This window comes from Aspergillus heteromorphus, assembly GCF_003184545.1.
Source record: "Aspergillus heteromorphus CBS 117.55 chromosome Unknown BO70scaffold_1, whole genome shotgun sequence".
NCBI classification, from domain to species: Eukaryota; Fungi; Ascomycota; class Eurotiomycetes; order Eurotiales; family Aspergillaceae; genus Aspergillus; species Aspergillus heteromorphus.
Window position 1 is genome coordinate 246,267 of NW_020290406.1, and position 26,423 is coordinate 272,689.

Sequence of the window (26,423 nt, forward strand, 5' to 3'; positions counted from 1 at the left end):
TCCCCTAGACTCCATGCATAAATATAGTACTCCTAGGTAACTGACTAGCAGTAGTAACTCGCCAGACCAGCACGACCTGAGACGCAGCAGAGATGCGGGCCGCCAGAGAATACTTTGCCACATATCTAGTAGTGGACCAGTACCTTCCTGTAAGCAACGTAGGACAGCAACCTTCTTCCATTCATTCGAATTTGTACACTCTTTTTCATTTTTTTTTTTTCATTTTTTCATTTTTTTTTTCAAGCTGACTTGCTTTCCTACCTCCTCATTGCTCAAAATCCAAACTCAGAACAGGATACTGTACATATACAATACGTAACTTTCCCAAGAAGAACCAAGGCAGTCCAGTCCAACCCTCGACCCCAAAAATGATAAGAACGGGTGTCTGTACCCCATCCAATCTCAACAAAAAAAAAAAGGCTTTGAGTAATCCGCATCTACTCCGTAACTCAACGAAGAAGATTCCATGCGGACGACGGATGCAATGCTGCCGCTGCCGATACTGCTGCTCGGCTCATTACAGGTCCATCGGGGCCTCGACCCGCGCGCTTCTAGGGTCTAGATAGGGCCTGGCCAGGACTCACGGGTAACTGCTTCTCGTTGTACGCGGCGTGGAAGCGGCGAGGAATGGGCTGGAAGGGATATCGGGTAGCTAGCTGTGTGACATGTTATTAATGACCTACTATAGTTACGGAGTATATTATGGATGATGGATGATGGATGGTGAGCCGAGGTATACATACGTAAGTACGTATAGTACAGAGTCTGCAGTCTGGATAATTCCAGACTCAACTGCTGTTTGCTATGAAATCAAACATCGGTTGATTTGGCCAATGAGGGCATTGGGTTGTGGTTTGGTTTGGTTTGGTTTGTTTGTGATGTAATGGATGGATATACTCTGTCCTACGACGGAGTATTGTATTCTCATCGGCTCAGTTCAGATATGAGATGCTAACATCTGACTCTTGACTATGGCGCCATGGGTAATGGGGCATTGTTACGATTACTCGAGCCACTCCGCCATGACGGGAGAGGAGGAGAGGTATAAAGTTCGAGCAGCGATGCTCAGAACCTTCAGTCTACATCCCTCTAGCACCATACCATATCACCATGACATCTGCATCTCGACCAGTAGTAGCCATCGCCGGAGCCACCGGGCATCTAGGCAGACATGTCGCATCGGCATTCATATCCTCCCCGCTCAGCAGCCACTTCTCGGAGATTGTGCTCCTCTCTCGAAGCCAGCAGACTCAGAGCAACCCAACCCAGCTGAAAGACCCATACCCAACCACAAACACCACCATCAAAGTAACCACCCGAACCTACAGCTACGAAACCCTCCCCACAGCGCTTCAAGGCATCGACATCCTGATCAACGCCATCGGCCCCTCGGGTCATGCCTTCAAAGAAACCCTCCTGCGCGCGCTCCCCCACACCTCCGTACAGGTGTACTTCCCCTCCGAATTCGGGGTAAACCACTACATCCACGACTTCGCGCATCCTGAATGGGACGCCAAAAAGCGACACATGTCGCTCGCGACGCAGCTCGTCCCCCACACCAAGAGGTGTCGGGTGTTCTGCGGGCTATTTTTCGAAGACAGCATCGGGCCGTGGTTCGGGTTTGATACGACGAACGGGGTGTATGAGAGTGTGGGGTCGGCTGAGGCGCGCGTGTCGTTCACGTCGCTGGGCGATGTGGGGAGGGTGGTTGCGGCGTTGGCGACGCTGGCGAGGGAGATGATACCGGATGTTGTGCATGTTGGGGGAATACGAGGTCGATGGCGGAGATTGCGGTGGTTATGGAGGCGGGTGGATGTGAGAGAGGCTGAGCTGGAGGAGTTTAAGAGGGAGACCACGAAGGTGGTCTCGAGGGATCCGGCAAGGTTTTTGCGCTTTTTGATGGGGGAGGGGAGGATTGATCATTCTTCTGAGGGGCTGGGGATAATCGTGAGCTGGTGAATCCGGGGCAAAGGCTGTGGAGGTGGGAGGGGTTGAGTGGGTTGGCGAAGGAGGCGGGGGGCAGGCCCTGGAGGGATTATCCGTGGCCTCCGCAGTGAGTACTGCTTGATTGGTGGGGAGGCAGTGTCTGGACTGCCAGGATATGTACCTATGCCATATAAAGTATGTCAGTGAAATGAAGATCTCTCGGGTAGTTTCAGGCGTAAGCGCTGTTGTGGTGCACGGCTGGTGTGCCCTGTGCCTTGTGCCTTGTGCCTTGTACACAGTCTGAGGGCACTGGTACAGTAACAATAACCAAGTCCAGTCCGGTTGGTCTGTGTACTGTGTAAGTGTAAGCTGCCGACTTGCACAAAATCCCCAGCAGTCACGCACAAGCACAAAGCACAAAGCACCGGTGTGATCGCTGATCAAAGTTGGGGACGGCAATGATGCCGCTGTGGGGGGAATCAATAGCGGCTGGTCCGTGCTGTACTCGGTATCTGTAATACCGGCCGCATTATAATTACAGACTGACATCATGATTCCTACTTGTTGTCTGCGGTGCGTGGCCGACCAACTTGCGGGTGTTGGTCGGCCACGCACCGCAGGCGACAGTTGTACTCGATCATCTTTCATCATCACCAGAGGTGTTCCGACCTTTACAAAGTACTAGGTTATGAGCCGTCCTCGGCACCCAAGAGCTTCGTGCACTGATTATATGGCTTTTCTCGTCATCCTGCCTTTCTTTACATCAATCAATCAACCAATCTAGTATGTTTTGGGAGACTAGGGCTTATTCCGATGATCTTAGTGGTTGCTTCTCATCACCTTGACTCTTCTGCCTTCCGCTCACCCTGTATGGGACTGGGGGCTGTATGAGACTGGTACTGAGCTTAGAGTCTCTTATTGGACTTTATACAGGCTCCATATTAAGTCTGAAGGCTGTATAAGACTTCGATATACCAACTGGAAAGATATCTAATTATCTCAGGTTCTACCCTGGTTCTACCCTGTAGGGAAGCGATTTCTTGTGACTATAAACTGAACGATACTGCTGCTGCTGATACTTATAACTGGACGATATTTATCAACGACCTCATTGCTTTCTTATATGGAAGTAAAGTAGCTGGCTAATTGAGTTCGGAGCGCAATGGAGGGGACGAGTATAAAATACGATGATTTTATTATCAACATGTTTACATGACGTTATCGAAAGCATCTGCCATACCAACCAGGCAATATCAATCAGCGGCTCGTAAACCCATCCCAGGCAAGGTGGTCGAGTGGTTAAGACGTAAGACTGTATGTATTACCGGCGTCCTTCAGCCATCAAATTAATGCTAATAATTCCTCCCAAGTGAATCCATCAATTGGAAGACATCTTATCCCTTAGGGGTCGCGCGTTCAAATCGCGTCCTTGTCGACTATTTTTGTCTTTTCGCCCCGTTGCCTCATCTGTCCCCTATGTGAGGAAATACCCTCTCTTGTTTTACAACCGAGGCAAGGTGGTCGAGTGGTTAAGACGTAAGACTGTATGTATCACCGGCTTTCTTCAGCTGCCAATCAATACTAATTCCTTTCCAGTGAATCCAACTATTGGAAGACATCTTATCCCTTCGGGGTCGCGCGTTCAAATCGCGTCCTTGTCGACTCTTTTTTTTTTGGTCCGCCCCCTCCCCCCTCTCTCTCGGTGGAAGTGCTCTCTTTTTTTACCCTAGATAAAAGAGTCGCGTCAAGACAACACCTTATGTGATTTAACCGATTTCCTTATTAGTCTAAAGGAGCTTCATATGGGCGTATATATATGAGTAAGAGTATCGCAAAGGTCTCTGTACTGTGTAGATAGTATTAACAGGGTCGTGCACCGAGGGTAGACAGCTCAGCTGGGGACTTGGGGTCAGAAAATCCCTCTAATCCCCACCATAAAAAGAGGGGGGGAACCCCCTAAAGACCCCTAAGCTACCATAAAAGACCGTAATAACCCCGATCATCCTACGGAGTAAAGAAAAAGTAAAACATATGGGAATAGCACATATCACGTGATTGTACCCAGCTGGGGCTCATGCTGCTTTGGGCCACCACTCTGCTTACCTAGGGCCACCGGTCGGAGAAGGCAGGGTGGTAAATCGCGGTAATCTGTCCGTCCCAGATGCCTGTACAACCCCGGAGTGCCCGTCTGTGCGCGCCTTCCGCATCGGACCAGGCACTGTATTGTTGCTGGTAACAGGCGGTAACAGCTGGTACAGCGTACGGCGTACGGCGTACGGGTATACGACTTGTCCCACACTCCACACCTATCTTCTCTCTGTTCTTCCCCCCCATCCCCATCCATCCCATCATCCCTCGCTCACGCGTTTCCCGGCTGGTGGGCTCTGCCCGTGTGGGTTCGGCTGACATGCAACCTCAGAAGTCAGAACCTGGTGGATGCCCTCGCAGATGGGTCGACTCTCCGCCCCAGAACCAAGGGACTTCCCCCCCCCCCCGGAGGGGCTGCTATCCATGGTGAGGGGGAAATGGGGGAAACGGGGAAATCCTGCTCGTCATTCTACGTTCATCGTTGCGGGTGATAGAGACACGGCCGGTGTGCTTACGACGACGGCCCCCCTGCGACAGGAACGACCGCCCGCAGCTCTCGTTTCTTCTTCTGTTTAGCCTCCCAGCGACGGTCGTTCGACTGCTGCCACTGCCACTGCCACTGCGCGCTTTTTCTCGCGGAGCCCATGTTTGGGGGAGGGACTGCTGACCCTCCTCGCTGAAGTAATGCTCACCCATTCCGTCCCCCCCTTCCCTCGTCTGCTGGGAGGAGGCTGCTCGTCCTCCTAGTCCCGGCCCTGCCCTGCTGCTCGGCCCTGCTGCTCTGCCCTTTAATTTCTCCTCTTCCCTCCCTCCCTCCCTCTCCTCTCCCCCATCCTTCCTCCCCCATTCTCCCTTATCTCACCTCCCTCTCACCCTCCGGTCCCTTCCTTGCGCCTACTGGCCTGGGACTCTCGATCTGCGTATACTTGCGCCATTGACCTGGCCTACTCTTCCCCCCTTCACCTTCATCCTTAAGCTATCCCTAAGCGCCCAACGCGCTCGCAGCCATGTCGACCCGTAAGAGAAAGCAGGAAGCCGAGGAGGAAGAGGAGCTCCAGGCGCTCCCCAGCGACGAGAGCGAGGAGGAAGAGGAGTAAGTGGTGCCTCTGCTACTGATGCGCGCACCCTCGGCGCATTCTTTCTCTCATCCTAACCCTGCTTCACCCCTGCTGGGCTCTCATTTCATTCCCTTCTCGTCTCTCACGTGCATGTGCGCGCATCGTTTAGCGATCCGTTATGCCACCATGCAATTGCGTCACCATTGCCCATTCGGGTGCGATTACATACGATGGCGTTTGTTTCTCTCGCGTCTGAAGCGTAAAGCTGACTGGTGTCGTGAGCAGATATGAGGACTCCGAATTAGCTGAGAGTGAAGTCGACGATGAAGGCAGCGAGGAGGAGGAGGAGGAGCTCCTAGAGGAGGAAGAGGGTGAGGGCGAGGAAGAAGAAGCTCCTAAGGAGCCAGGTATGCTCTCTCACTCTTTGCTCTAAATAAATATCAATTACTAGACGCCGAATTCTAACGAATACTTCTATAGCCGCCCCCGCTCCCAAGAAGCGCAAGACCGCCCCTGCGCCCGAAGAGGAAGAGGAGGAGGTGAAAGAAAACGGTAAAGCCGAGAACGGAGTCGAAGGCGAAGAAGAAGAGGAAGAGGAGCTGGGAGAGGAGGAGCTGGAAGAGGAAGAAGAAGAAGAGGAGGAAGACGCCGAAGCCCCGGAGGAGACAGCCAAGGCCAGCGCGCCTGCCGCTGCCGCTGCGAAGGCCAAGGGCGGCATTGTCCCCAAGGAGCCTGACGTCGATGTCGACGCTGTGGCTGACGAGGACGAGTAAATCTTCTTCCCCCCCGCTCTCTATCTCTCAGCCTGGCGTTGTCATGACGGTGATTACGCTTGCGCTTTCGGTGTTTTCTTTTTGTCCTTTTCCTATGGGTTATATTTCACGTGGATTCTGTATCTCGGAGATGAGATATATAAGATGATGTCTCCTGCTTTATTTATCGGTAGCTAGTCAGGTGAATTATTGCTGCCGGCACCTTTTCTATTTAGGTATTCATGTGATGCGATGTAGCGAAGCGTAGCACTTCTTACTATCATCTTGGTCCCGGAAGCTCATTGCTGTATGGCTAAGTAGAGCTAACATTTACTCTAGCTGGCGCAAGATCATGTATAAATACCAGGCAGCGGAATAACAGAAGGATAATCCATAGTACTCTGTACTGTATGTAAATATAAGACACATCGCCCACTTCAGGCCCGAGGCAAGTAACAGAGACAGATAGTAAGAAAGAATGAACAAACATGATTAGATAACAAGGGATGCCAAAGTCCAGGGGAGGGAAGAAACATACAAACACATCACACAGGAGGTATGTAGAAAGATAGCAGATACGGAGTAACTAGGCAAATGGCAGATGGGCAAGTTAAGGTAGTAAAAAGGTATCAGAAACCCCCTTCAATAATATAGAAAAAAAAAAAAAAAAAGACAAGAGAGATATAAATAAAAGTAAAAGATATAATAATAAAATCTCATCAGAAAGAAAAAAAAAAGTGACATCCATAAGGGGTAAACATAAAAGAAATTAATCAAATACGGACACGGACGGACGTCCACCGACATCGGGCCGGTATGTCCCCATCCCATTCATATCCATATTCATATCCATATCCATATCCCTACATTTTCACTCTACCACCCTACCCCAACATTGTTGCTTGGCAGCTTATTTAGCATCGACATCTCGACGTAAGGGATCTGTATCTGATCTGTGTCTAGGTCTGGCATGGTATGTATGTACCCGGGAGCGCCGACGGAAATAATAATAAAAGCTAGCTAGCGCAAACGAGCAGGGTGTTCGCTTCAGATCGCAGTTCGTATCTAACCGTCACTGCCGCTGCTACGGAACGTGGCACACAGTTGGCAGTATTGGTGAGTGAGGTCGAGGACGGGCTGCGGGAGGTTGGTGGCCTGGACGATGCTCCGGACTTTGACGGCGCCTTCGTCTTCAATAAGTTTGCGGATGAGGTAGAGGAGATCCGGGGAGAACTGTGCTCGTCAGTTTTCTTTCCTTTCTTTCTTTCTGGGTTGGGTTGGGGAGGGGGGGGGGGGGGGAGGAGGGGAGGAGGGTTGTTTGGGAAGGGGGAGGACATACCTCCGAGTACCACCGGTACTGCCACGAGATAAGACGGATTAAGGCGCCCAGCATTCCTCTCGTGTCGTTCTTCTTCTCGTAAAGCCTCAGCACACCCCGCATGGCTTTCGGGGAGAAGCGGATCGTCAGGCAATTCTGGTAGGCCTCAATGCCCTCGTCGAAGTGGTGCAGGCGGCCCGCCAGCTCGCCCAGGATTTCCCACTCCGTCGCCGACTTCTTGTACTCCATCGCCTGCTGGCGGTATTGCGCCATCTCGGTGCGCCAGATGGTGTAGATTCGGAGGTCCTCGTAGAGAACCATAAAGAGGTTGTCGAGCCACCTTTCACATAGTCGCTTGTTGCGGAACTGCGCGTAGGATGAATGTGAGGGGTCGGGCTAGACGGGTTAGCGTGGTCATATATAGAAGTTGGGGTGGGTGCGTACGTCTTCATTGCCGGACTTGACCACTTCCGATGCCATTGATTGCTCCGGGCGCTCGATGGAGTGCTCCGGTTCCTCTTTGGCGCCGTTCGTGGCGGCTTCGTGGCTCGCGCTGTCTTCGTCCGTGCCGTGCTCTTCGCCGTTGCCATTGGGCTCTGTCGACGTGGAGGTTCTGGGTTTCGAGACGGAGTGCTGGCGTTCGACGCGGTATTCCTCCTCCATGACGAAGACTTCGCTGCGGATCTTAAGGAGCTGGTCCCAGCCGATTGCGGCGGCGATCTTGGTGAGGAGGTTGTACGCCTTGAGGAACGTTCCCTGGTAGGCGGCGGCATGGAGCCTCCGCAGGGACGGATGAACGTAGTCGTGGGGGTCGCCCTGCTTGGGCTGGCCTTCGTCGATCTCGTCCAGCATGCTCTCGGCAAGGATCGGGAGCATAATGCGGGATGGTTGGGGCATGCGGGGCGTGTCTTTGTCTTGGTACGTGAACATGGGGCAGGAGTTCAGGGTCAGCAGAGCCAGATCCCATTGCTCGAGGCCGACGTATACGTCCGCCAGTCGTGCCCAAGTGCTAAATTCACTCGGAGCAGCGGTCACTGCCCGCTTCGCGCACTCTAATGCCATCTCTCCCTCGCCTTTGGTTTGACAGAACGCGGCCTGGCAGTCCAGGAGGGAATAGTCCATGGGGACGTCATGCAAGGCGTCGAACATCAACCGCACCGCCTGGACTTCCTCGTCCGCCATGATCATGACTCGGGCCAGTAGTGACGATACCTCCACATCCCGCGTGCGAAGCTTTTCAAACAGATTGATTCCGGAGGTATAGCGTCCGGTCGTTTGGATATATTTCAGAAGGCCCGACGTAAGGTGGTTGCTGACGGTATTCGGGACTTGTGTTTCTGGGTCCGAGCTGAGCTGTCTCCCTGTATAATCTCATCAGTAACGGTCATGGATAGCCAGACATAAAGCGCACCCAAGAAGAAAAGCCTCTCCGCAGCATCCAGGAACTTGTGCTCCATCTCTGTATTCGTGACCGGATTGAACCGACGCACTCCGACGATTTTTCTGATCGCATCGCCGCTACCATCGTCCGCGTACGAGTATGCCCTCAGGATCCCGCATAGGAAGGTCTCCAGCCACAAGGCTTCCGTCGCAACCCGCTTATCTCCGCGTTCATCGATGCAGTAACTTTCCAGGCTTCCGGGGATCTTGACCTCGACGCGCATGTCCAGGTGGGAGAAGGCATTATAGCAGCTGGATCCGCGTTAGCGCTTCTGCGATTCTGACACCCCTGTCGGCATTCTGACCAGTAGATTCCGGAAACCACCTTGTGTGTTTTGTCCAGCGGGGAGAAGGTAAGCGTATTTACATAGGCGGCGAGGCTGGCGGAGGAAGAGGCGTCGACACCAGTGACATGGTGGTAAACGCCGGTCTGTATTCGTCCCAATTCCAATTGCGTTAGTCCGCGTCCTTCCGTTGTTGACTGGGGGCGTTCTTCCCGCAGCGACGTACCTGGCGATGGGAGCTGGTCTTAGGTTGTTTCACTAGATAAACCAAGTCCGGCGGGCCTAATTCCCGGAGATTCTGGAGGGACTCGGAGCGGGCATCGACGGCGGCGTAGATGTCCTCCTCCTCGTAGATCCTGATGGTGCTCAGGGGTCAGTCGCAGGTCGATTATAGTGGGCCCAATGCCCCCATTACATCGCAAGGCGGCCACAGAACACGTAAACTGAGGGGAAACACCTACTCGGGAACAGCTGGCGCGACCATGGCGCTGACAAGAGCGCAGACGAGAAGTCAAGGCAAGGGGGAGGGGGGGGGTAGGGGATGACGGAGGGGAAAGCAGGTATGGGGGAGCGAGCAAGAAGCGCGTCCACGATGGGGGGAACAAAAGGACAGGCGGCGCAGCAGCAGCAACAGCGGCGAGGGCGCAGGTCGCAGCCTCCCCGTCGTCGTCACGGCGGCTCGGATGGCGGGCGATCCATGAATGCCTGGGCCGTCCTCATTCCTCAGGCACCCATCTTCTCCGCGCAACGCGTGACTGGGGCGGTCAGGGCGCGGGCGGCGCCAGCTCAGTCGCGCTCTAGACCGCGGCAAGACAGGCTGCACCTGCTGGACCTGAAGGGGGAATAACTGCTTGACCCCCCTCCACGCACAGGACTAATCGTTGTCTTCCCTTCTCTTTCGCCCTGAGATGCCGTCGAACAGACCCGCATCCATCACCGCGGTCAGCGAGCTCTTTGCGCCCTGAATCAACCGGCACCATGTCGAGCTGGGTGGCCCTGAATATCGAGCCGGATGAGGCGATTGAAGAGGAGGTCGATGACACGAAGGAGATCCAGATTGAGGAGGCTCTCAAGCTCTACCAGAATGCCCTGAAACTGCATTCCCAGGGCCCGGAGTTCTATCCCCAGGCCGCAGAGGCGTATGATGCTCTCCTGGACTCCGAAATATTCAAGTACCCGGAGTCCGCCTCGGACTACAAGCGAGCCGCATTACAGGCCTCGGATGCTCAGTATGACGATGTGCCGGGCGCGGGTGCTGCAGCCCTCACGGAGTTCGATATCAATGACTCTACGTCGAGCACGTTGATGCAGACCATTTACCTGTCTTATAAGAACCACGGACAGTACATCTTGGATGCGCTACGCGCAACCCTCCAAGATGCCCCTATGTCGCCTGAGGATACCGAGGAGCTACAGGCCAAAACCAACGAGCAAACAAGCACGGCCTTGATAGCCTTCGCAGAAGCCCTGGAACGCGACGACTCGGATCTGAATCTCTGGAGACAGAGCGCAAGACTTTGCAGTGCTTTACAGAGCTCCCGACTAACGCGCTACTGCCTAGAGAGTGTTCTTGCGGACGACGACAACCGCCTGGAGGTTCGGACAGAGCAGTTGGGATTGGAGGAGACCTTTGCAGAAGAGCGTCTGCGTGAGGTACTGCAGTCGCTGCTGGATCGCGTGTCTGTGGCTCAGGTTCCCTTGAAGAAGCCGAAGAAAGCTCTTCTTAAATTTCTTCAGCGCCAGGCAGATCCCTATCCGTATCTTCCAATCCTCCCGTTGAGCCTGCAGGAAACGAAGCCGTCAAGACACCCTCTTGCCTTGCGGGGTTCTCGTCGCGAGATTAAACCTGCTAGCCCTACCTGGGCCGCAGTTGGCAAGTCCATAATCCAAACCCTGACTGAGGAAGAATTGGGTGCCTCTGGAACTGGACCTGGGATGTCTGTTGGCATATCCTTGCCAGCTCTCAGCCCCGAAATGAAGTCCACCGAAGTCCACCGTCGAGCGTCGATTTCGCAGATAGGTGAGGCTAAGTCTAGTCGGCACCAAGATGTCTCCCAATCAGGGGACAGTCAGCCAACTATCAAACCCGAAGGGCCTGATACCATTACAGATCAAGTTGACGACCATTCGTCCATCGATCAGCGCGCAGAGAAGCAGCTCATGGAATCGTTGGAGATCCAGTCTACGCCTGTCCCAAAGTCTGGTGGTCAGCACGAAACTCCAGTTGCCGATGAGGCCGATGTAAAACTGGCTTCGAGTAGTCGAAAGCGCTCATCAGCGTCTGCTATAACCGAGGATCAGGCAGACCGCATACGGGCAAAAGCGAGGAGAACCCGCCTCCGCGAAGCGACCGAAGATGTCTCATTTCAAGCAGACGAAGTCACCATCGACCTGAACAAATACTATGAAGACCGTCTTGAGGCATTTACTCAGGCCGATGAATGGCTATTCGGCACTGCGGGATCCTTGTTATCCAAAATCGGGGTGGAAGAACTAGGAAGCATCGATGAGCTGAGAAAGCAAGTTTGCTCTAGCAATGATACTACTGAATCCGCAACTGCCATGGTCTGTACTCCCGAGGACCCAGAACACTTGTTGGTAACGGATCTTATGGATATTCTGAAACATTGGGACGAAGTAAAATCTCAAGCAATGTACCAGCCCGACAATCTTGAAATTCGCAGCATGGGGAAGTCGGGGCTCGCGATATTCCTAGAGCACTCGAGGAAGTCAGCCAGGAAACTAGGCACGAAGCAAATCCTTACTGGTAAAGATGAACTCTACACTTTCCTGAGGGCGATCAACGACGGATGGTTCAATTCGCATGATGTCGCCTTGAGCTGGCTTAAAGCGCTTCTGATGCCAAATTTTGCTCAATTTGCAGATGTCAGTGGGTCACAGGAGTTCCCAGCCTTGAAGTCGGCGTATACTTTGTATCAATGGCCGGATTCTCTAAAAGAAATGGTGGTGCAACTCTTACTACGTGAAGATGAACACATCTACAAAGCAATGTGCGAGCAGACAGAGAGCCTTGAGGACCAGCTCCTCTCTAGCGGACCAGAGAGTTCGTTCTCATATACCTTTCGAAACTTCGCAGATTTGGAGATGGTTCAGACAGTATTCGAACTTCATCTCGATATATTCGCATCCATAAACAACCCAAACAGCGAAGTTGACATCCAGACAAGACTTTTGCAGCGGGATCGCTTAGCAAGATGGTGTCTACTTGCGCGAACCTCGCTGACCCATTTCCTGGACCACACCCCTCCTAGCAATTCTCAGGAAACCATTGTTCTTCGTCACATCTGGGCATCGGCTTTCCATTCGAACATGACTACAAATGCCCAGAGGGAGCACGTACTACTTTGCCTTCAGGAGCTGAAGCATTTCTTAATATGTCTGAAGGATCCAGTGGTGACTCTTGTGAATAATGCAGCAATGCCTGAGTTGTCATCGGGGGCAGTGGACCAAGAAATCTCAAAACTGAGTTCTATGGACTTTTTCATGAGAATATTTAACCCGACTTCGGAGGACCCTGTCGATCTCATCGAGACAATTGAGCCCATCCTCGATCCATCGTCTGTTCAATTCGTCGAGGAAGGTCCGAACGGCGAAGAGCTCGCGCAGCCCGCTTCACAGCTCCGCGAAATGAGCTCTTTCTTGGATCGTGGGGATGCCACATTGAGGCTTTTCCTCTGGAAGAGACTACAAGATGCGTACAAAAAGATCGAATATCCTCCCAAGGTCATATCTTGCTATCTGCGCAGTGTTGAAACCATTGTGAAGGAACTTGGGGGCCCAGCTCATCTGGAAGAACCTAAGGAGCACCGTCAAGTTGCCCTTCTGAGGTGGCTCAAATCCCTTGACAGTATCTTGAAACAGACTGTGATACTCGTTTTGAACGAATCGGAAAAGGCGTATGAGTGCCTTGACATGGATCACATCAAGTCCTCAATGTCCGCGGTTGCCTTTCTAACAAGGCTTCTCCATAGTTTTGCCCTGTACGAAGACCTGGTTCGTGTTGGCAAACTTTCTGGTCCAGAAGTTCGCGGACAGTTGTCGAAGGCTTTGGAAAGCCTCAAGGATAAGCTGCGCGATATGCAAGTCCGTTGCTGGATCTTGCAATATACCCTCTTCAAAGAAGCCATCGCGCAGAATACCGAGACCTTCGACACCCCCTTGGAGGACCGTATACATTACTTACGAGCCGTTCACGGTGCTCTCGGTATCCGCAAAATGTGCAGACTCTCTCAGAAGCAATTCCTCAAACTCGTCAGGTCCGAACTCTTCGCCCTAGAGACGACACAGGACATCGAGTTAGATATCTGCCAGATCTTGTACGACATCTACGGCATCAAGTTATCGCCGATAGACGGTATATTGGCTGATCATGGGTGTCCACCTGAGAAGCTAGATCGGGCCACGGCCATTGTTATGGTGGACTTTGTCATGAGGCAGGCTAAGAAGATGAACATCAAGGATTTGTCGAAGTCGGAGCTGAAAGGTACCTTCGATAAGATGCAGCAAGCCATTGGAACCACCAAGACCTCGCCCCCGCTGTCATACAACCGGCGCATCATCAACGCATACCTGAAATCGCCAATCAATCCGATGGCGCTGTTCCGCGCCATTCAAGGAGTGGCTGACCTTTCACTGATCCCCGTGCCTACCGAAAGTGCGATCATCGCTCGAACTGGCTGGTTTTTCCTTCTAGGCCATGCTGCTTTGACCAAGTTCCGCTCCCAAAAGCGTATCAACCCCATACCAACGACCGATCTTGACGATGCTATCACTTGGTTCAGACAGGATTTGGAGCACGGAACTTCCAGATGGGAAACGTGGTACCGACTCGCTCAGACGTATGACTCCAAGTTAGAGGAAGACATCACCTGGTCTGCCGACAAGATCAACAACACTCGAATGGAGTTGGTCACGTGGCAGCGAAACGCGATTCATTGCTACGCTATGGCCATTGCAACTGCCATCAGAGACTCCGAGCCAACGGTCGAGACCCGTGCAATGCTCTCAGAGCTATTCACGGACTTTGGAACCCGTCTTTACTCTTCTTCCCGGGCGCCACTCTCGATGGGGGCGTTCAATTTGGCTGATTTCACGCGGCACTTCAGCAACGAGGAGAACCAAGAAATGTACGAAGGAAGGCCTTTCAAGGAGATGAAAGTGTATTCTGTCTGGAACCTTGCGAGCTACCTACTGAGGCGTGCTCTTGTTGACAAACCCAAGAATTGGATGTGCGTCTGCCCTTACCCGTGGAGCATACAATACAAAGCTAACAGCGACCAGGACCCATTATATGCTAAGCAAATGTCTATGGAAGATGTTCAGTTGCGACGAGTCTATCAGAGGCAATTTCAAGCAGATTGATGTTGATGTTGTCCTGGACTCTTTGCTGGATGCCATTGATGCGCTTCCGCAACGGAAGGATTCCCGCTCCGAACCTATTTTCGAGCCGCATTATAAGCTGTTAACTATAGTGCACAAGCTCGTTCATCGCGGGGTATTAACGGTATGCACCCTTCTTCCTCATAACTATACTCTCCCACTAAACCCTCCCAGGCCGCAGAGGGTAGCAAGACTCTCCTCGCGACTCCTTGGGCTCGCAAGGTGCAACCTCCTGAAGATCAGGGCGCATGGAAGCGATACATAATGGAGGTGCTTCGGAACCTGAAGAGTGCGGACAAGTCGAATTGGCACCATCGCATGGCTGTCAGAGTACGTATCTCCATTCCCCTATCATGCTAGGTAGGCACTAGCTTACTCTCCCAGGCTGCGCACATCGTTTACGATGACGACAAGGACTCTGCTACTGCAGCCGCCGCCGCAAGGACCGAGCTTACCCAGCAAATCTTCACGAAGACCATGACCATCCAGGTCTGGAGACCCGAGTACGAGCGCCCCGGCAGACACTTCGTCTACACCACGCGCTACGCGTACTTCTTCGTCGCCCTTCTCGACCAGCTCGACGACCGCGCCAACCTCGACCAACTCCTGCGTCGCGTCCGCAAGAAACAAGGCGACTTCATCAACCACACCAAGCTCTGGGAAGACGTATGCCTGACCTATGCCCGGGTCATCCGACGAGCCGGACACATCAGCGAAGGCCACGAAGAGGGGGTCTTCAAGCCGATCGGCTGGGAAGAATTTGTCGCTAACACCGCCCGCCTGGAAGCCCTCACCGACCTGGCCCCCGAAAGCGCCTCCCTCCTCGAACTCCTCCGCGACGCCATCGAGCTCAAGAAACTCAATAACAACCTCATGAAAGTCTCCCTTCTCGAAGACCTAATCGCCGACCTCTACTCCCGCCTCTACGAAGTCAACATGCCCCAAGTCATCGAACAAGCCAACGAAGAAAACAAGGAAAAAATGAAACTCGACCACCTTATGGCCGGCGACGGCGCCATCGCCATCCCCACCGCCGCCGCTGCCGCTGCCACCGCCGCCGTCGCAACCGACAACACCCCCACACCACCCACCTCCGCCCCAGCCTCCGAAGCCCCGCCCCCCGCGGCCGCACCAAGGGCATCGCCCGCCGCGACGTCCAGAAACGCGCCGAAACCATCGTCACCCGCAAAGTCGCCCCGCGTGTCCCCACCACCGCTAAAGCGCCTGCCACGCTCAACCTCGAAACCGAGGCCCCCGCCACCGCCGCTGCCCCGACCTCCGCGCCCAAAGAGCCCTTCCAGCCCGAGGCTGCCGTCCCGCCTGGCGGCACCGAGGATGAACGCCAGCAGAGTGATGGCGCGGATAGTTTGCATGATAGCGCGGATGATGAAAGCGAGCTTAGTGAGATGGATGATGAGAAGCTAGCGAAGCTTACGACGGAGCGGAAACTCTTGTTTCCGAATCTGGATGATCGGGGCTCGATGGATCCGGAGTCGGAGGTTGATGGGGATGGGGATGGGGATGGGGAGGGTGATGGACATGAGTTGGTGGAGGGGGAAACGGAGTTAGTTGAGGGTGAGACTATGGTTGAGGAGGCTGATGAGGCTGACGAGGCTGCCGATGGTGAGGATGGTGAAATGGACGGAGACGACGATAATGAGGGTGGTGGTGATGAAGAGATGGAGGGTGAGGGTGAAGGTGAAGGTGAAGGTGAAGGTGAAGGTGAGGGTGAGGGTGAGGGTGAGGGTGAGGGTGATGGAGAAGGAGAAGGAGAAGGGGAGGAAGGAGTCGACGGAGACGAAGCCGATATCGGGAATGACACTATCGAGATGCAAGATGAAGGCGAAGGCGAAGATGGAGACGAGACCGAGCAGGCTGAGATCCCTGGGACGGACCAAGACAGCGACAATGCGACTGAACCTGAACCGGAGCCGATGGAGAGCTGATCGTGCTCAGCTAGTTCCTTGAGTATCAGATGAGTTCCTTATCAACCGGTCTTTAATGTGCGACGCGGCGTTTGGTGCAGTATTCGGGTCTAGGGTGTGGCGAATGAAAACAGTGGAATGAAATGAAAGCATGTACCATAGAGATTAATATTATTAACATGAGAAGAAATAATGAGTGGTATCCACATCCACATCCACATCCAAACGCCCTGAAGCCAACCAGCCCTGGTTATCCCGAAGTCATAACATAAATAACATAAGAACGAAACCGTGTCCAGGTATCCATAAACCAGAAATTAAAACAGCAACATTTCTCCAGCACTCTTCCATTGAAAAAGAATGAAAGGGTGAATGAGTGAGTGAGTGAGAATGAGGAATCTAGATATTCTCCTCCGGAGCCAAGTCCCACTTCCTGGTGGCCATCTTTCTCTGTCTCTTTCCAGGGGCGGAGGAAGTGGTGGTGGTGGTGGTAGGCGGAGCGGGCGAGAACATGGTGTCAGCGAGCTTGAGTTGATCCATGCGCTTGAGTGCATTTTCGATGTCGCTTTCGCGGCCGAGGATGTTGGAGTTACGAGACGACTCAAGTGTGGTCTTCGATTTGGACTTCTTGGTCGGCGATCGGCAGTTAAGTTCGCGCTCGAGGGAGGCGACTTTGCTGCGGAGCTGGTCGTTCTCGAACTCGAGGTCTTCAATCTGTTCATTTGAGGGGGTTGGGTCTTCGTGGACTGGGGGTGGTGTTAGTCTATTGGACTGGGGGAGAGAGGGGAGGGTTGTGACTTACTCTGGAAGCCTCGGGAGACCAATTCGATCTTTTTGTCAAGGTGTTCGTTGTTGTAGCCAGCCTTCAATCGTTCGTTAGTAAGGAGGTTACATTGGGGCTGCTGATGACTTACCTGCTCATCCCATGCAGTTTGCCATTTCTTCCTCTCCTCTTCCATCCGCTCGTCCATTTCATTCCAGCATTCTTCGCGCACATCTTGTTCGATCATGAGGGATCTCTCCTCGCTAGCTCTCAGTCGGATCTCGAGGTCGGACCTCATGATTTCCTCTTCGGCAAGCCTAACTGACAGGGACTCATTCTCCATTGTCAACCGCGCAATCTCAGCGAGTGCCTTCTCGAGCTCTTCGTTCGCACCCAGACTTGGTGTGTTGCGTCCACTGGCAGAGCCGTGACGAGAACCCAGTGTGCTTGACATGATAGATTCGGCAATGGAGGGAGCTCTGGGCACGGCCACTTCACGAGCCAAGGCTGAGTAGCGCAGGATCTGCGATGTGGCGTTGTAGTCCCCCGCAGGATCGGCAGTCACAATCATGATAGCCTTCTGGGGGTGGCGGTTGAGGCCAGAGGTGGAGGAGGGGAAAGAGTTAGAGAACAGTAGCTCGGTAAGCTTGCACTGTCTAAAGGGGACCATGGCAGCCTGGATTTGTTAGCATAGGAGTGGGTCCCGAGGATTGTGGTATGTACCTTGTTGCCGTCCTGGATGTCACTCTGCATCTGCAGGCACTGTCCGAGGTACATCAAGCTCTCGTTGATCTTGCCGGCCTCCGCAAGGGTGGAACCAGCTGTCTTTGCGGTTCTTGCGCGCTCAGAGCCTATTCTCTATTAGCTTGGCTGGAACAAGGAAGGTTCGTCACTCACCAGCCAGATCTGCCACTGTCAGAGTATGACCCATCCAAGTCTCTTCGCCGGTTCTCTTATTCCTCATTCTTCTCTTGACTTCGATGCAGAAGAATCCGTGGCTGCGGGAACTGACGCTGTTTGCTCCGGTTCCTGTGACCTTGCGTTCGGTGAGGCCAACTTCAAGTACGGATAGCGCTTCTTCGTAAGTGTTGCACGCAATCTTACGCAGTCCCGCAACTACCTTCCGATCAGGGGAGCCCTCTGTCGACTTGAAGAACAGGGGTCTGCGTCTATCCTTGAGGGAAGTTCCTCCTTGTCGGGACATGGCGCTTCCTTGGCCCGGGGCAATAGCAGGAGATAGAAGGTCGAAGATGCGGTCGTTGTAAACCTCGTACATCGACACCAGCACGACATATTCGGAATGGGGGTTCAAGTCCACCGTGAGATGGCTGACATCGGGCGATCGGGGCGCGGCGGCAGAGCGTGGGGGCATGTTGCGACGAGGGAAGATCAGGGCGGGCATCGGCTCCTTTAAAATGGGATAAGACATGTTAGCACGAGGCACTTGACCTGGACCAGGCTTTATGTTGGACGGAGTGATGGGGGTAGCAATTCCACCATCTTTCATTTTGTCTCTCAACTTTGGATGAAAAACAAGGGGATTGATATAGCATGATATTGGGGGGGGTCCATTGTACGGTCTCAAATAGGGTCCAGTGTGGGTAGTGGATGGTCGGGAACGAGGGATCATCGAGGGAAGGGTCCCCTGCAATGGTGTGCGGGGAAGGCGCCATACCGTCAAAGGGGTGTGAGCTCTTCCGGTGCTCATCGGGGTCTGAGCTCTAGAATTCCTTCCCCGGTCGGCGGGGTCACCATATACGGCCTCCAGGAATGTCTGGGCCGTGAACATCTGGGACTCCGACGCGTCAGACGCGGCCACGGTGGACAGGAGGAGGGGGTTGATCGAGTTGTCGGGTGGTCTGATTGTCGAGGCCAGGGATCTGAAGATGACATCAAGGCTCATCTGGGTAATTCCTCGCTGCGTCTTCGAGCCCAGGATGGTGTGGCTCTGTTATGCGTCAGTACATGTTTACCCCCGATATTGCGGTAGACCTGACCTTCCCGCTACCCGTCACACCCAACGTCGCAATGAGTCCATCTCTCCCTTCCATCAACACGCCTCTGACCAGCGACTCCAGCTCGGTGCCCTGGTAGATGTCTAGCTGGGACGCGGACTCTTCAAACACCTTGGTGAAGCCGAATCGCTCGATGGCACGCTTTCTGGAGTCGGAGGGTGGCTGTAGGGTGATATGGGTCGGGAGAGCAGCGGGGGCTTCCAGGCCGTCGTCGAGAGCGGGCTTGGGCTCCGGGGCCTCGATTGTCAAGCATCGTTCGGCCTGGTCCTCGGCCTGCTGCGACATGGGCGGGCGCAGGCGGAGGTAGACCTGGAACAGGGATGCTGGGGAGGGCTTTGGCGAGTTCATGGCGGCGGTATCCACACGGTCGGTTGGGCCTTCACATTCGAGGAGCAGGGGGTCACTGAGTGTGGGGTGTCGTAGTGGTTGGGCGGATATGAGATCCAGAAGATCGATGGAAGCTGGAGAAGGCGAGAGTCCCCATCACGGGATGTTGCCTTTGCCTCTTGCGGTTAGCCCCGAGTTGCTGGGGGAACAGGCGCCCGATGAGGTAATCAGGTCATCCGGGGTTGGTGCCCGGCCCCTCAGGCTGACAGGCACGCCGGCCAGTTGTCGGCCGCTAAAACGCGGCGACGGCGACGCTCAGCCTTGCTCGTATTCGCTAGCCTGCAGGGTCTTGTCAGGCTGCCATATCATCAAATGCTAAGAAAATGACGCTATATTGCAGCGGAATCCAACCAACAGAGGCGAGGAACACCAAGTAGATCCATGCCTTGGCCCCAGATCTCGTGCCATCCTTAAACACCCACCGAACAATGGATCCTCCAACCAGGGACATCTCAGGCGGTTCCCTAATGAGGCATGCTCGTTTTCGCCTACCCTCACTGCCATGGGATGGAGTCTTGGGACGTTATATAAAATCCGTAGACCTTCCAAAGATGAAGCCAGTCTTAAGATCATTGTCGCAACGGCTCGAGGCTTGCTTCGTCATCCGGTCTGTCTCAATCAGCTAGATCAAGTCAAGTGACATTCATGATGGAAAAGAGATCCCCGTATCGTATGTTGGCATCCACTCTTTTGCCAGATCAATGCTGACATCACAAAGAGGAGGGGAGTCTTTGGTACTATGCACCAAACAAAGGCGCACCCATCGCTTTCGCAACCCTGTCCGCGATATCTGGTGTCCTGCATATCTTGCAATGCTTGTGCGTATGCTGCCTCAATAACCGAACTAGCTCTAACCATGCCGCAGTAAGTACAAATCCTGGAAGGTGACCGGACTTTTGCCCTGGTCAGCTCTGCTCTTTACGGCAGGCTTCGTGATGCGGACCATCGGCGCCTTTGGGCAATGGGGCAACGTCGGGGTGTATATTGCGAGCACTGTTCTTCTACTAGCCGGACCGTAAGTACGGCCGATGCAAAGATGAGATCAACATTAACCCGCATCTAGACCAGTTTACGAGCTTAACAACTTTTTTACCCTGGGTCGCATCCTTTATTACATCCCGTACCATTCACCCATCCATCCCGGCCGAGTGTTCACCACCTTCGTTGCTCTGGGGGCCGTGGTGGAGGCGATAACCGCCAATGGCGCAGTGCTGGTTGCCAACTCAGGAAGCACGGAGAGCAAACGGAAGACGGGCGAGGCGTTGCTCAAAGCAGCGCTGATCCTGCAGCTCGCGTTGATGGTTGGATTTCTCGCGTTGACCTCCAGGTTTTACTACAACTGCTCTCGCGGGGGCGTGCTCAACGGCAAGATCAAGCGGGCTCTGTGTGTGCTGTATTGCAGTTGCTCCCTAATCACCGTGCGCACGATCTACCGGACCGTGGAGTATTTCAGCGCAGCAAGTCTCAGTGCCTCCAGCACGCATGTCAGCCCGATCATCAAGGATGAGTGGTTCTTCTGGGTCTTCGAAACAACCGTCATGTACGCCAACACCACGTTGCTGAATGTCTTCCATCCAATGCGATGGCTGCCATGCTCCATCAAAATCTACCTCGCGCCGGACGGGGTCACCGAGATCGAGGGGCCTGGCTATGAGGACAATCGACCCTTCCTTGTGACCCTGGTCGATCCTTTCGACATAGTCGGACTGATCGCGAACAAAGGCAGGAAGGAGAGATACTGGGAGACGGGGCCTGCGAGTGATACTCAGAAGGACACTCCTCGGGTCTCCTCTGCTGTGTAATCCCGTGTTGTGTTGTATTTAGACTGAGTTGTCTGCTCGGTCTTCGCCTCCTCCGTATATGATATTTCTGTTTTCTCCCACAGTCTCTGACACCATGTTTCTTGGCATAAATGTCTTCTATTTTCCTTTGTCCAGTGAATTATAGTAAATTGCCACTCTCATAACAGAAAAGAAAACAACACCAGCAACATAACAACACATAATCCATCCACCGGTGTAGACCTCAGCAGCGGCCGCGCTGACGTCGTCCACTCGGGGCGATCCTCCGCCCCGCCTGACCGACCCGCCCCGCCATGCCGAACAGCTTCGGGGTCAGCTCCGTCCTCCGTTCTGTCCCTTCGCCCAATCCCACCAGCTCCATCTTTTCTCCTGCCTCTGTCCCATCTGTCTGTATAGCTAGCATCTGGTGGATTCTCTGTCCTGATCTCCTTTCGAAATAACCCATCCATCCAGCCATCCACCCCACCCCGCCAGCCGTCCCTCTCGACCGGTCCCCGACCGACCTCCTTACCCCGCTCTCCCCCTTACCAACAACCTACTCTCTACCCCCTACACCAAAACATCCACCATGGGAAGCCAGAAGCGGATAGCCAAGGTAAGCCAGACAGCCTCTCACCCATCACCACACACCCCTCCCACCAAAGCCAAAAAGACCAAAAAAACAGCGACTTAACACGACTCACTCACAGGAACTTGCCGAACTCGTCGAATCACCCCCCGACGGCATCCTGGTGAAACTAGCCGACGAATCGAATCTATATCTCTGGAAAGTATACATGGAAGGACCAGAAGGCTCACCATACCACGTAAGCCCCCATCTCCATCCCCCTCCTTCTCCCCCCAGCACAACCCCCCACCCCCAACAGTGCCAAACCCCAACTAACCCCCTCTTCCCCTTCTTTCTCTTGAATATAGAACGGAAAGTTCCTCCTCAACCTCTCCCTCCCCACGGAATACCCCTTCAAGCCGCCCACGGTGTCGTTCAAAACCAAGATCTACCACCCGAACGTGACCAACGACGACAAGGGCAGCATGTGTCTGGGGATGTTGCGGGCGGACGAATGGAAGCCCAGCTCGCGGATCCACGCGGTGCTGGAGTTCGCGCGGCAGCTGTTGGCGGAGCCGATGCCGGATGATGCGATCGAGGGGCGAATTGCCGAGCAGTATAAGAATGATCGGAAGAGGTATGATGAGGTCGCGAAGGAGTGGACGAGGAAGTATGCGGTTGAATCATCGTGAATAGCATCTGCTTGATATTGCTTGGAGGAGCTGTGGGGATCTTATGTTGGGATAGTTGTGGGGATCATATCCTGGGGTTGGGGGTTGATGGTAGATATGGATGTGATGTGATATGATGTGATTGATATGGTTTGACATGACATGACATGCATAGAGTAGGATGGGATAGGATAGGATATGTTAGGATATGAGGGGAGTTGGACTGGACTGGACTGGACCGGACTGGACGGCACGGTACATACTATTCAGCTGCATATTTACTTTGCATACCTATGGTGGGTAGCATGGGCTGGGCTGGGTTTGGGTGGGAAATACAATATGAGAATAGATGAACTATTGGAAATGCATACATACATCATATGATATCTAGGTGTTCTGTTATTGAGTGTCGGGATGGTGCTTACTTTATTAGTACTTTCTAGTTGGACGTGATTAAAAAAAAAGATTCTCGCTCTCTCAGGGAGTTTTATTGATACTGCATAGTTCTACATCCCGTAAAAGCACTACAAGCTCTTCTCGCCACTCCTTTTCCAGACTATCTACTATTTCTTCCCCTCAAATACTATCACACAAACGCTGATAACAGATTTCCAACCCCCCCCCCCCCCCCCTCCCTCCCCTTATTTGAAGTCAAGACTAAATTCAAGGGTATGTGCATGTATGCATTCTCCATGGACGCACGATATCAGCATAAAACGCCCATTCATCATCTCTATAACACCGAAAGTTCATCCATAGTAAGGTCCTTCTAGAGAAGTAAAATCTTCAATCTGAGTCCGAGTGTCGTCGCATGGAGTCATGGTACCTCAACTTCCCAGCTTTATATCCACCCCACGAGTCTACTTATTGCATTGATATGATTGAGAGAGGGAGTTATGGCAGACGGATGGACAAATGATATTTCGTACATGTGTGTGTTTTTTCAGGGAGGGATATGGACCTTAGGTAGTTGGGATTTTGGCATTGCGACACATATAGTAGGAGCTCCCGTAGCCTCTGGTTTAGGTAAATTGTCACGCGGTAGTCTGCTAAATTGTAGATATGATATAGATATTGTGCAAATGAATACTGTAAAATTCGAGATTTCTTTTATCTATGACGAGTCGACGGAATAGTGCTAAGTAATAAGGTCCAGCATGCTGATTGTGAATTGCACGATTCAGGACTTACAAGGGGGGCTGTTCGATATCGCGGCATGCTTACAGTTCTACTGCATATTCTGTTTATTGAGACGTTTCAGACATAGTCTGGTTTAGACACAAGCTGATGCCTGCAACCCTTCGATGTCGTTAGTACGCTCATACTCAAAAGGTAGCGGGAGCAGAGGTGCGATGTTGACAATTATAGCGTCGTTGGGGACATGTTAGATTATACTGGGAAGGTAAGCCGAACAAGCCCTCAGGTTTACGATCCAAATCGCTCAGACCTCTGGCTGGTCCGTTTCGCACAACCCCCTCCAAAACAGTAGTTGGGCGTTGCGCGAGACCAGATGATCGAGTGTGCGCCAGGTAGTGAAACACACTGTGTCTCACGATATCGCCATTTTTCCAGCTCGCTTCGAGGGAAATACTCCTGAATGTTGACGAAAGCTCCTGGAGTCTCCCAAGTCAGTGTGTTAAGTAGAATCCAATATTGCCGCTTTCTCACTCAGAGCCAACGTATAATGCATATTAGAGTATCCGCAAATTTCTGGACGAACTATGGAGCCCTTCAGGCGAGACGATCAAACACCCGTACCGTGAACGCAAGGCCAGGAACCATTCGATAAATGAGCAAGAAGCCTCGACATATCGATTCTAGAATTGCCCTAGTTGCCTAGTGGCCGTCTAGCGGAAATCGCTGCTCAATCCATGGACTATCCATCAGACGCTGTTCTGACAAGGAATTCATCCCTGAGCGTTGGCTGCGGGGTAAGGAGGATTCTGAAACAGATTCCAAGCGCGCAGGCAGAATGTAACGGTATGATAGGGGGGCACTGACTTCTGGGGGTGGCCCGACATGCATGAGGATCATCAGTTTGTTGTAGATATACAAGCCGATGCCACCTGTGCTCTCCGAATATGAGGTATGTGCGCTTTGGACGGCGTTGGACGCGGAGACTGTCCCAGTAACGGCATTTTTAATCTATCAGAGAACTCGGCTGATGTGTCGATTATCCTAGTCAGTTGGGTGAGCTCGATTGGGACTGGGAGGTGGTCAATGCGTGGTTCGTGCGACGTAAAAGATGGCTGTGAGAGGGACTCGAGCTGTGCAGTCGATCTGTATGTCGGAATACGAGTGTGACTCGATCTGCGAGCTTGAGCATGAAAGAACCTTCGATTTCGCGGGATGCATGTGGAACAGTGCGATGCTTCAGCCCACGGTTCATGCCTTCCAAGCTCCAGCTTCCAACGCCTTGAAAATCTCGACGAGGTCGCCACGGTGCCCGCCCATTAATATTGCATCCAAATAAGCAACCGTTAGTATGGGGCAGCCTTAACTGTGCCGCCCTTTACCCATAAAAATAGCTCCTTAGAACACGTTCGTCATTTCCGCGACACGCAGGCGACCCACCACAGGGCGCATTATCCCATTTCGGACGCTATAGAGGGAACTGTTGAGGTTATCGATAAGGATCATCAAGCGCATCCTTCGACCTGCAGCGCCTCAGTAGTCTGTTGACAATCCGGCTGTGTTGACTGTAGTGTCGAGGCCTCGAGGATTATTGGAGTACGACAGCCTGCACAGCGCCGTCGCGCCAGCGTTAGCGAAAGTATCTTCCGGTCCAATTTTGGGAGCTCCGACCATGCATGCGCGGTACACTTACAGCCATCCACTCGTACCTTCGCGAGAGCACCGCCGAAAACGATAGATCAGATGTCTCCGAGTGCGACGACTCGCAGCAGTGGCCATCCACACGGCGTGGTTGCCTTTGCGATGAAAGTGAAGCGATGCGGAGCGTTGAGGCTGAAGTATGGAAGTCTATCTCATTGGGCAAAGGGAAAAGTACCCGAAGCAGTAGGTGCTGGTGGGGCCGGCAGCATCACGGGACGATCCAAAGCCCCGCCGTAATCACTGATGGAAGCTGGACGGAACTTCAGATACACACTGTAGGTGGCTGGAGGGAAGTAGGGGAAGGAGAAGATGTCCTGACTGTGGCCTATTTTCCCTCTAAAGGAGACGTCAAGAGGGACAGACAGTCCAATGCATCTGGAGGATTAGACTTGACACCAGCTGTCGCGAGTCTCGATGCCACCCTTGGCGTCGCGGATGGTGGGGCGCGACCAGGGGCAGCTGAAACCAACTCCCACTCCTCCCACTCAACGTTCCGCCGCCCGGTATGGCTGCAAACCGGTTTTTCCGTACCGTACCAAGGATGTGTCGCCATCTCGCGGCAGGGAACCTGGCTCTCTTGATAGATAGTTGATCCATCCTTGATCCATCCAACGGCCAGCCATGCATCCAGAATTCCAGGATCATCCATTCAGGATCCATCGGGTCTCCTGCGGACCGGGGCGCGTCCTCCAACCACGGCATTCGCTGCTGGCTCAGATGCATCTCGTACATAACGTCACCGCGGATGCAGCTCCGACGGGCCTGCAGTGACCTGTCATGACCCGAAGTACTCCGGACCTGATCCGTTCTAAAGTTCTCCAAAGTTAGATATAACGGGGCAGTTATGTGTCGGCATGAAGAAGGCCCCTGGGTCGTCAGGGGCGGTTGCGATCGTCGATGCAACCGTTGTGTAACCACGGTATGCAGAAGAGGAGTGTGGGAGGTTGATAATCCCATTATATGTATATCTATATCTACCTGGATCTGCTCATATAGCTACTACATTCTCGGTAACATCACTATCATCATCATCAACATCAGACGCCGTTAGTGCCAACTGATATCATCCTGGCGTCAGAGTGAAACCACAGAATAATAATACCAGTACCAGGCCGTACAACATACACAGGGTCTTTCCCAGCCGAGCGTAATCTCGGATACCGTCCCATCGCACGGCGCTAGCCTCGATCGAGGCCCGCCGCCTTTTTCCCC

The 26,423-nt window shown here is 53.2% G+C and overlaps 7 protein-coding genes and 2 non-coding genes across 9 annotated transcripts; 7 read left to right on the plus strand and 2 right to left on the minus strand.

The window, feature by feature from the left end:
• Window positions 1-989: 989 nt before the first annotated feature.
• On the plus strand, window positions 990-2,057 carry BO70DRAFT_383724 (isoflavone reductase family protein; the record flags this gene model as incomplete). The annotated part of the gene is made up of 2 exons (XM_025545600.1): window positions 990-1,947; window positions 1,989-2,057. Exons 1-2 carry the CDS (start codon window positions 1,111-1,113, stop codon window positions 2,055-2,057), a joined length of 906 nt encoding a protein of 301 aa, XP_025403782.1. The 5' UTR covers window positions 990-1,110.
• Window positions 2,058-3,207: 1,150 nt separating this feature from the next.
• Window positions 3,208-3,361, plus strand: BO70DRAFT_t4. The gene has a single exon. It is a non-coding gene; the product is annotated as a tRNA-Tyr (tRNA).
• A 76-nt stretch (window positions 3,362-3,437) lies between these two features.
• On the plus strand, window positions 3,438-3,587 carry BO70DRAFT_t5. The gene has a single exon. It is a non-coding gene; the product is annotated as a tRNA-Tyr (tRNA).
• A 1,408-nt stretch (window positions 3,588-4,995) lies between these two features.
• BO70DRAFT_1334 (uncharacterized protein) lies at window positions 4,996-6,000 on the plus strand. The gene is made up of 3 exons (XM_025538058.1): window positions 4,996-5,287; window positions 5,358-5,479; window positions 5,553-6,000. The coding sequence occupies exons 1-3, from the start codon at window positions 5,130-5,132 to the stop codon at window positions 5,843-5,845; spliced, it is 573 nt and encodes a 190-aa protein (XP_025403783.1). The 5' UTR covers window positions 4,996-5,129; the 3' UTR covers window positions 5,846-6,000.
• A 512-nt stretch (window positions 6,001-6,512) lies between these two features.
• On the minus strand, window positions 6,513-9,387 carry BO70DRAFT_357197 (ChAPs family protein). The gene is made up of 7 exons (XM_025541977.1): window positions 9,328-9,387; window positions 9,093-9,222; window positions 8,888-9,012; window positions 8,554-8,834; window positions 7,587-8,503; window positions 7,164-7,538; window positions 6,513-7,057 (listed from the first exon to the last, which is right to left on the minus strand). Exons 1-7 carry the CDS (start codon window positions 9,348-9,350, stop codon window positions 6,890-6,892), a joined length of 2,019 nt encoding a protein of 672 aa, XP_025403784.1. The 5' UTR covers window positions 9,351-9,387; the 3' UTR covers window positions 6,513-6,889.
• A 436-nt stretch (window positions 9,388-9,823) lies between these two features.
• Window positions 9,824-16,212, plus strand: hir3 (putative transcriptional corepressor of histone genes (Hir3); the record flags this gene model as incomplete). The annotated part of the gene is made up of 6 exons (XM_025545601.1): window positions 9,824-14,115; window positions 14,168-14,390; window positions 14,441-14,596; window positions 14,651-15,325; window positions 15,403-15,889; window positions 15,965-16,212. Exons 1-6 carry the CDS (start codon window positions 9,845-9,847, stop codon window positions 16,210-16,212), a joined length of 6,060 nt encoding a protein of 2,019 aa, XP_025403785.1. The 5' UTR covers window positions 9,824-9,844.
• Window positions 16,213-16,347: 135 nt separating this feature from the next.
• Window positions 16,348-19,389, minus strand: BO70DRAFT_326887 (kinesin family protein). Its single transcript, XM_025540674.1, has 6 exons — window positions 18,952-19,389; window positions 17,852-18,902; window positions 17,678-17,805; window positions 17,106-17,630; window positions 16,994-17,054; window positions 16,348-16,937 (listed from the first exon to the last, which is right to left on the minus strand). Exons 1-6 carry the CDS (start codon window positions 19,315-19,317, stop codon window positions 16,591-16,593), a joined length of 2,478 nt encoding a protein of 825 aa, XP_025403786.1. The 5' UTR covers window positions 19,318-19,389; the 3' UTR covers window positions 16,348-16,590.
• Window positions 19,390-19,715: 326 nt separating this feature from the next.
• On the plus strand, window positions 19,716-21,320 carry BO70DRAFT_305171 (putative RTA1 domain protein). The gene is made up of 4 exons (XM_025540002.1): window positions 19,716-20,026; window positions 20,075-20,174; window positions 20,222-20,371; window positions 20,420-21,320. Exons 1-4 carry the CDS (start codon window positions 20,002-20,004, stop codon window positions 21,156-21,158), a joined length of 1,014 nt encoding a protein of 337 aa, XP_025403787.1. The 5' UTR covers window positions 19,716-20,001; the 3' UTR covers window positions 21,159-21,320.
• Window positions 21,321-21,483: 163 nt separating this feature from the next.
• Window positions 21,484-22,691, plus strand: BO70DRAFT_357200 (putative ubiquitin conjugating enzyme (UbcB)). Its single transcript, XM_025541978.1, has 3 exons — window positions 21,484-21,753; window positions 21,848-21,964; window positions 22,074-22,691. Exons 1-3 carry the CDS (start codon window positions 21,727-21,729, stop codon window positions 22,395-22,397), a joined length of 468 nt encoding a protein of 155 aa, XP_025403788.1. The 5' UTR covers window positions 21,484-21,726; the 3' UTR covers window positions 22,398-22,691.
• Window positions 22,692-26,423: the final 3,732 nt, after the last annotated feature.

What these genes read in the sequence shown, in the direction of transcription:
- BO70DRAFT_1334 (XM_025538058.1), top strand. Translation starts at nt 5,130, where the DNA reads ATGCGCGCACCCTCGGCGCATTCTTTCTCTCATCCTAACCCTGCTTCA. An exon ending in CGTCACCATTGCCCATTCGG is followed by an intron (nt 5,288 to 5,357) that starts GTGCGATTACAT and finishes TGTCGTGAGCAG; the next exon opens with ATATGAGGACTCCGAATTAG. An exon ending in AGAAGCTCCTAAGGAGCCAG is followed by an intron (nt 5,480 to 5,552) that starts GTATGCTCTCTC and finishes ATACTTCTATAG; the next exon opens with CCGCCCCCGCTCCCAAGAAG.
- BO70DRAFT_357197 (XM_025541977.1), bottom strand. Translation starts at nt 9,350, where the DNA reads ATGGTCGCGCCAGCTGTTCCCGA. An exon ending in GTCGCGCCAGCTGTTCCCGA is followed by an intron (nt 9,223 to 9,327) that starts GTAGGTGTTTCC and finishes GAGCACCATCAG; the next exon opens with GATCTACGAGGAGGAGGACA. An exon ending in GGAGAGGCTTTTCTTCTTGG is followed by an intron (nt 8,504 to 8,553) that starts GTGCGCTTTATG and finishes GAGATTATACAG; the next exon opens with GGAGACAGCTCAGCTCGGAC.
- BO70DRAFT_326887 (XM_025540674.1), bottom strand. Translation starts at nt 19,317, where the DNA reads ATGAACTCGCCAAAGCCCTCCCCAGCATCCCTGTTCCAGGTCTACCTC. An exon ending in GTGTGACGGGTAGCGGGAAG is followed by an intron (nt 18,903 to 18,951) that starts GTCAGGTCTACC and finishes GACGCATAACAG; the next exon opens with AGCCACACCATCCTGGGCTC. An exon ending in GACAGTGGCAGATCTGGCTG is followed by an intron (nt 17,806 to 17,851) that starts GTGAGTGACGAA and finishes AATAGAGAATAG; the next exon opens with GCTCTGAGCGCGCAAGAACC.
- BO70DRAFT_305171 (XM_025540002.1), top strand. Translation starts at nt 20,002, where the DNA reads ATGATGGAAAAGAGATCCCCGTATC. An exon ending in GGAAAAGAGATCCCCGTATC is followed by an intron (nt 20,027 to 20,074) that starts GTATGTTGGCAT and finishes GACATCACAAAG; the next exon opens with AGGAGGGGAGTCTTTGGTAC. An exon ending in GTTCTTCTACTAGCCGGACC is followed by an intron (nt 20,372 to 20,419) that starts GTAAGTACGGCC and finishes ACCCGCATCTAG; the next exon opens with ACCAGTTTACGAGCTTAACA.
- BO70DRAFT_357200 (XM_025541978.1), top strand. Translation starts at nt 21,727, where the DNA reads ATGGGAAGCCAGAAGCGGATAGCCAAG. An exon ending in GCCAGAAGCGGATAGCCAAG is followed by an intron (nt 21,754 to 21,847) that starts GTAAGCCAGACA and finishes ACTCACTCACAG; the next exon opens with GAACTTGCCGAACTCGTCGA. An exon ending in CAGAAGGCTCACCATACCAC is followed by an intron (nt 21,965 to 22,073) that starts GTAAGCCCCCAT and finishes TCTTGAATATAG; the next exon opens with AACGGAAAGTTCCTCCTCAA.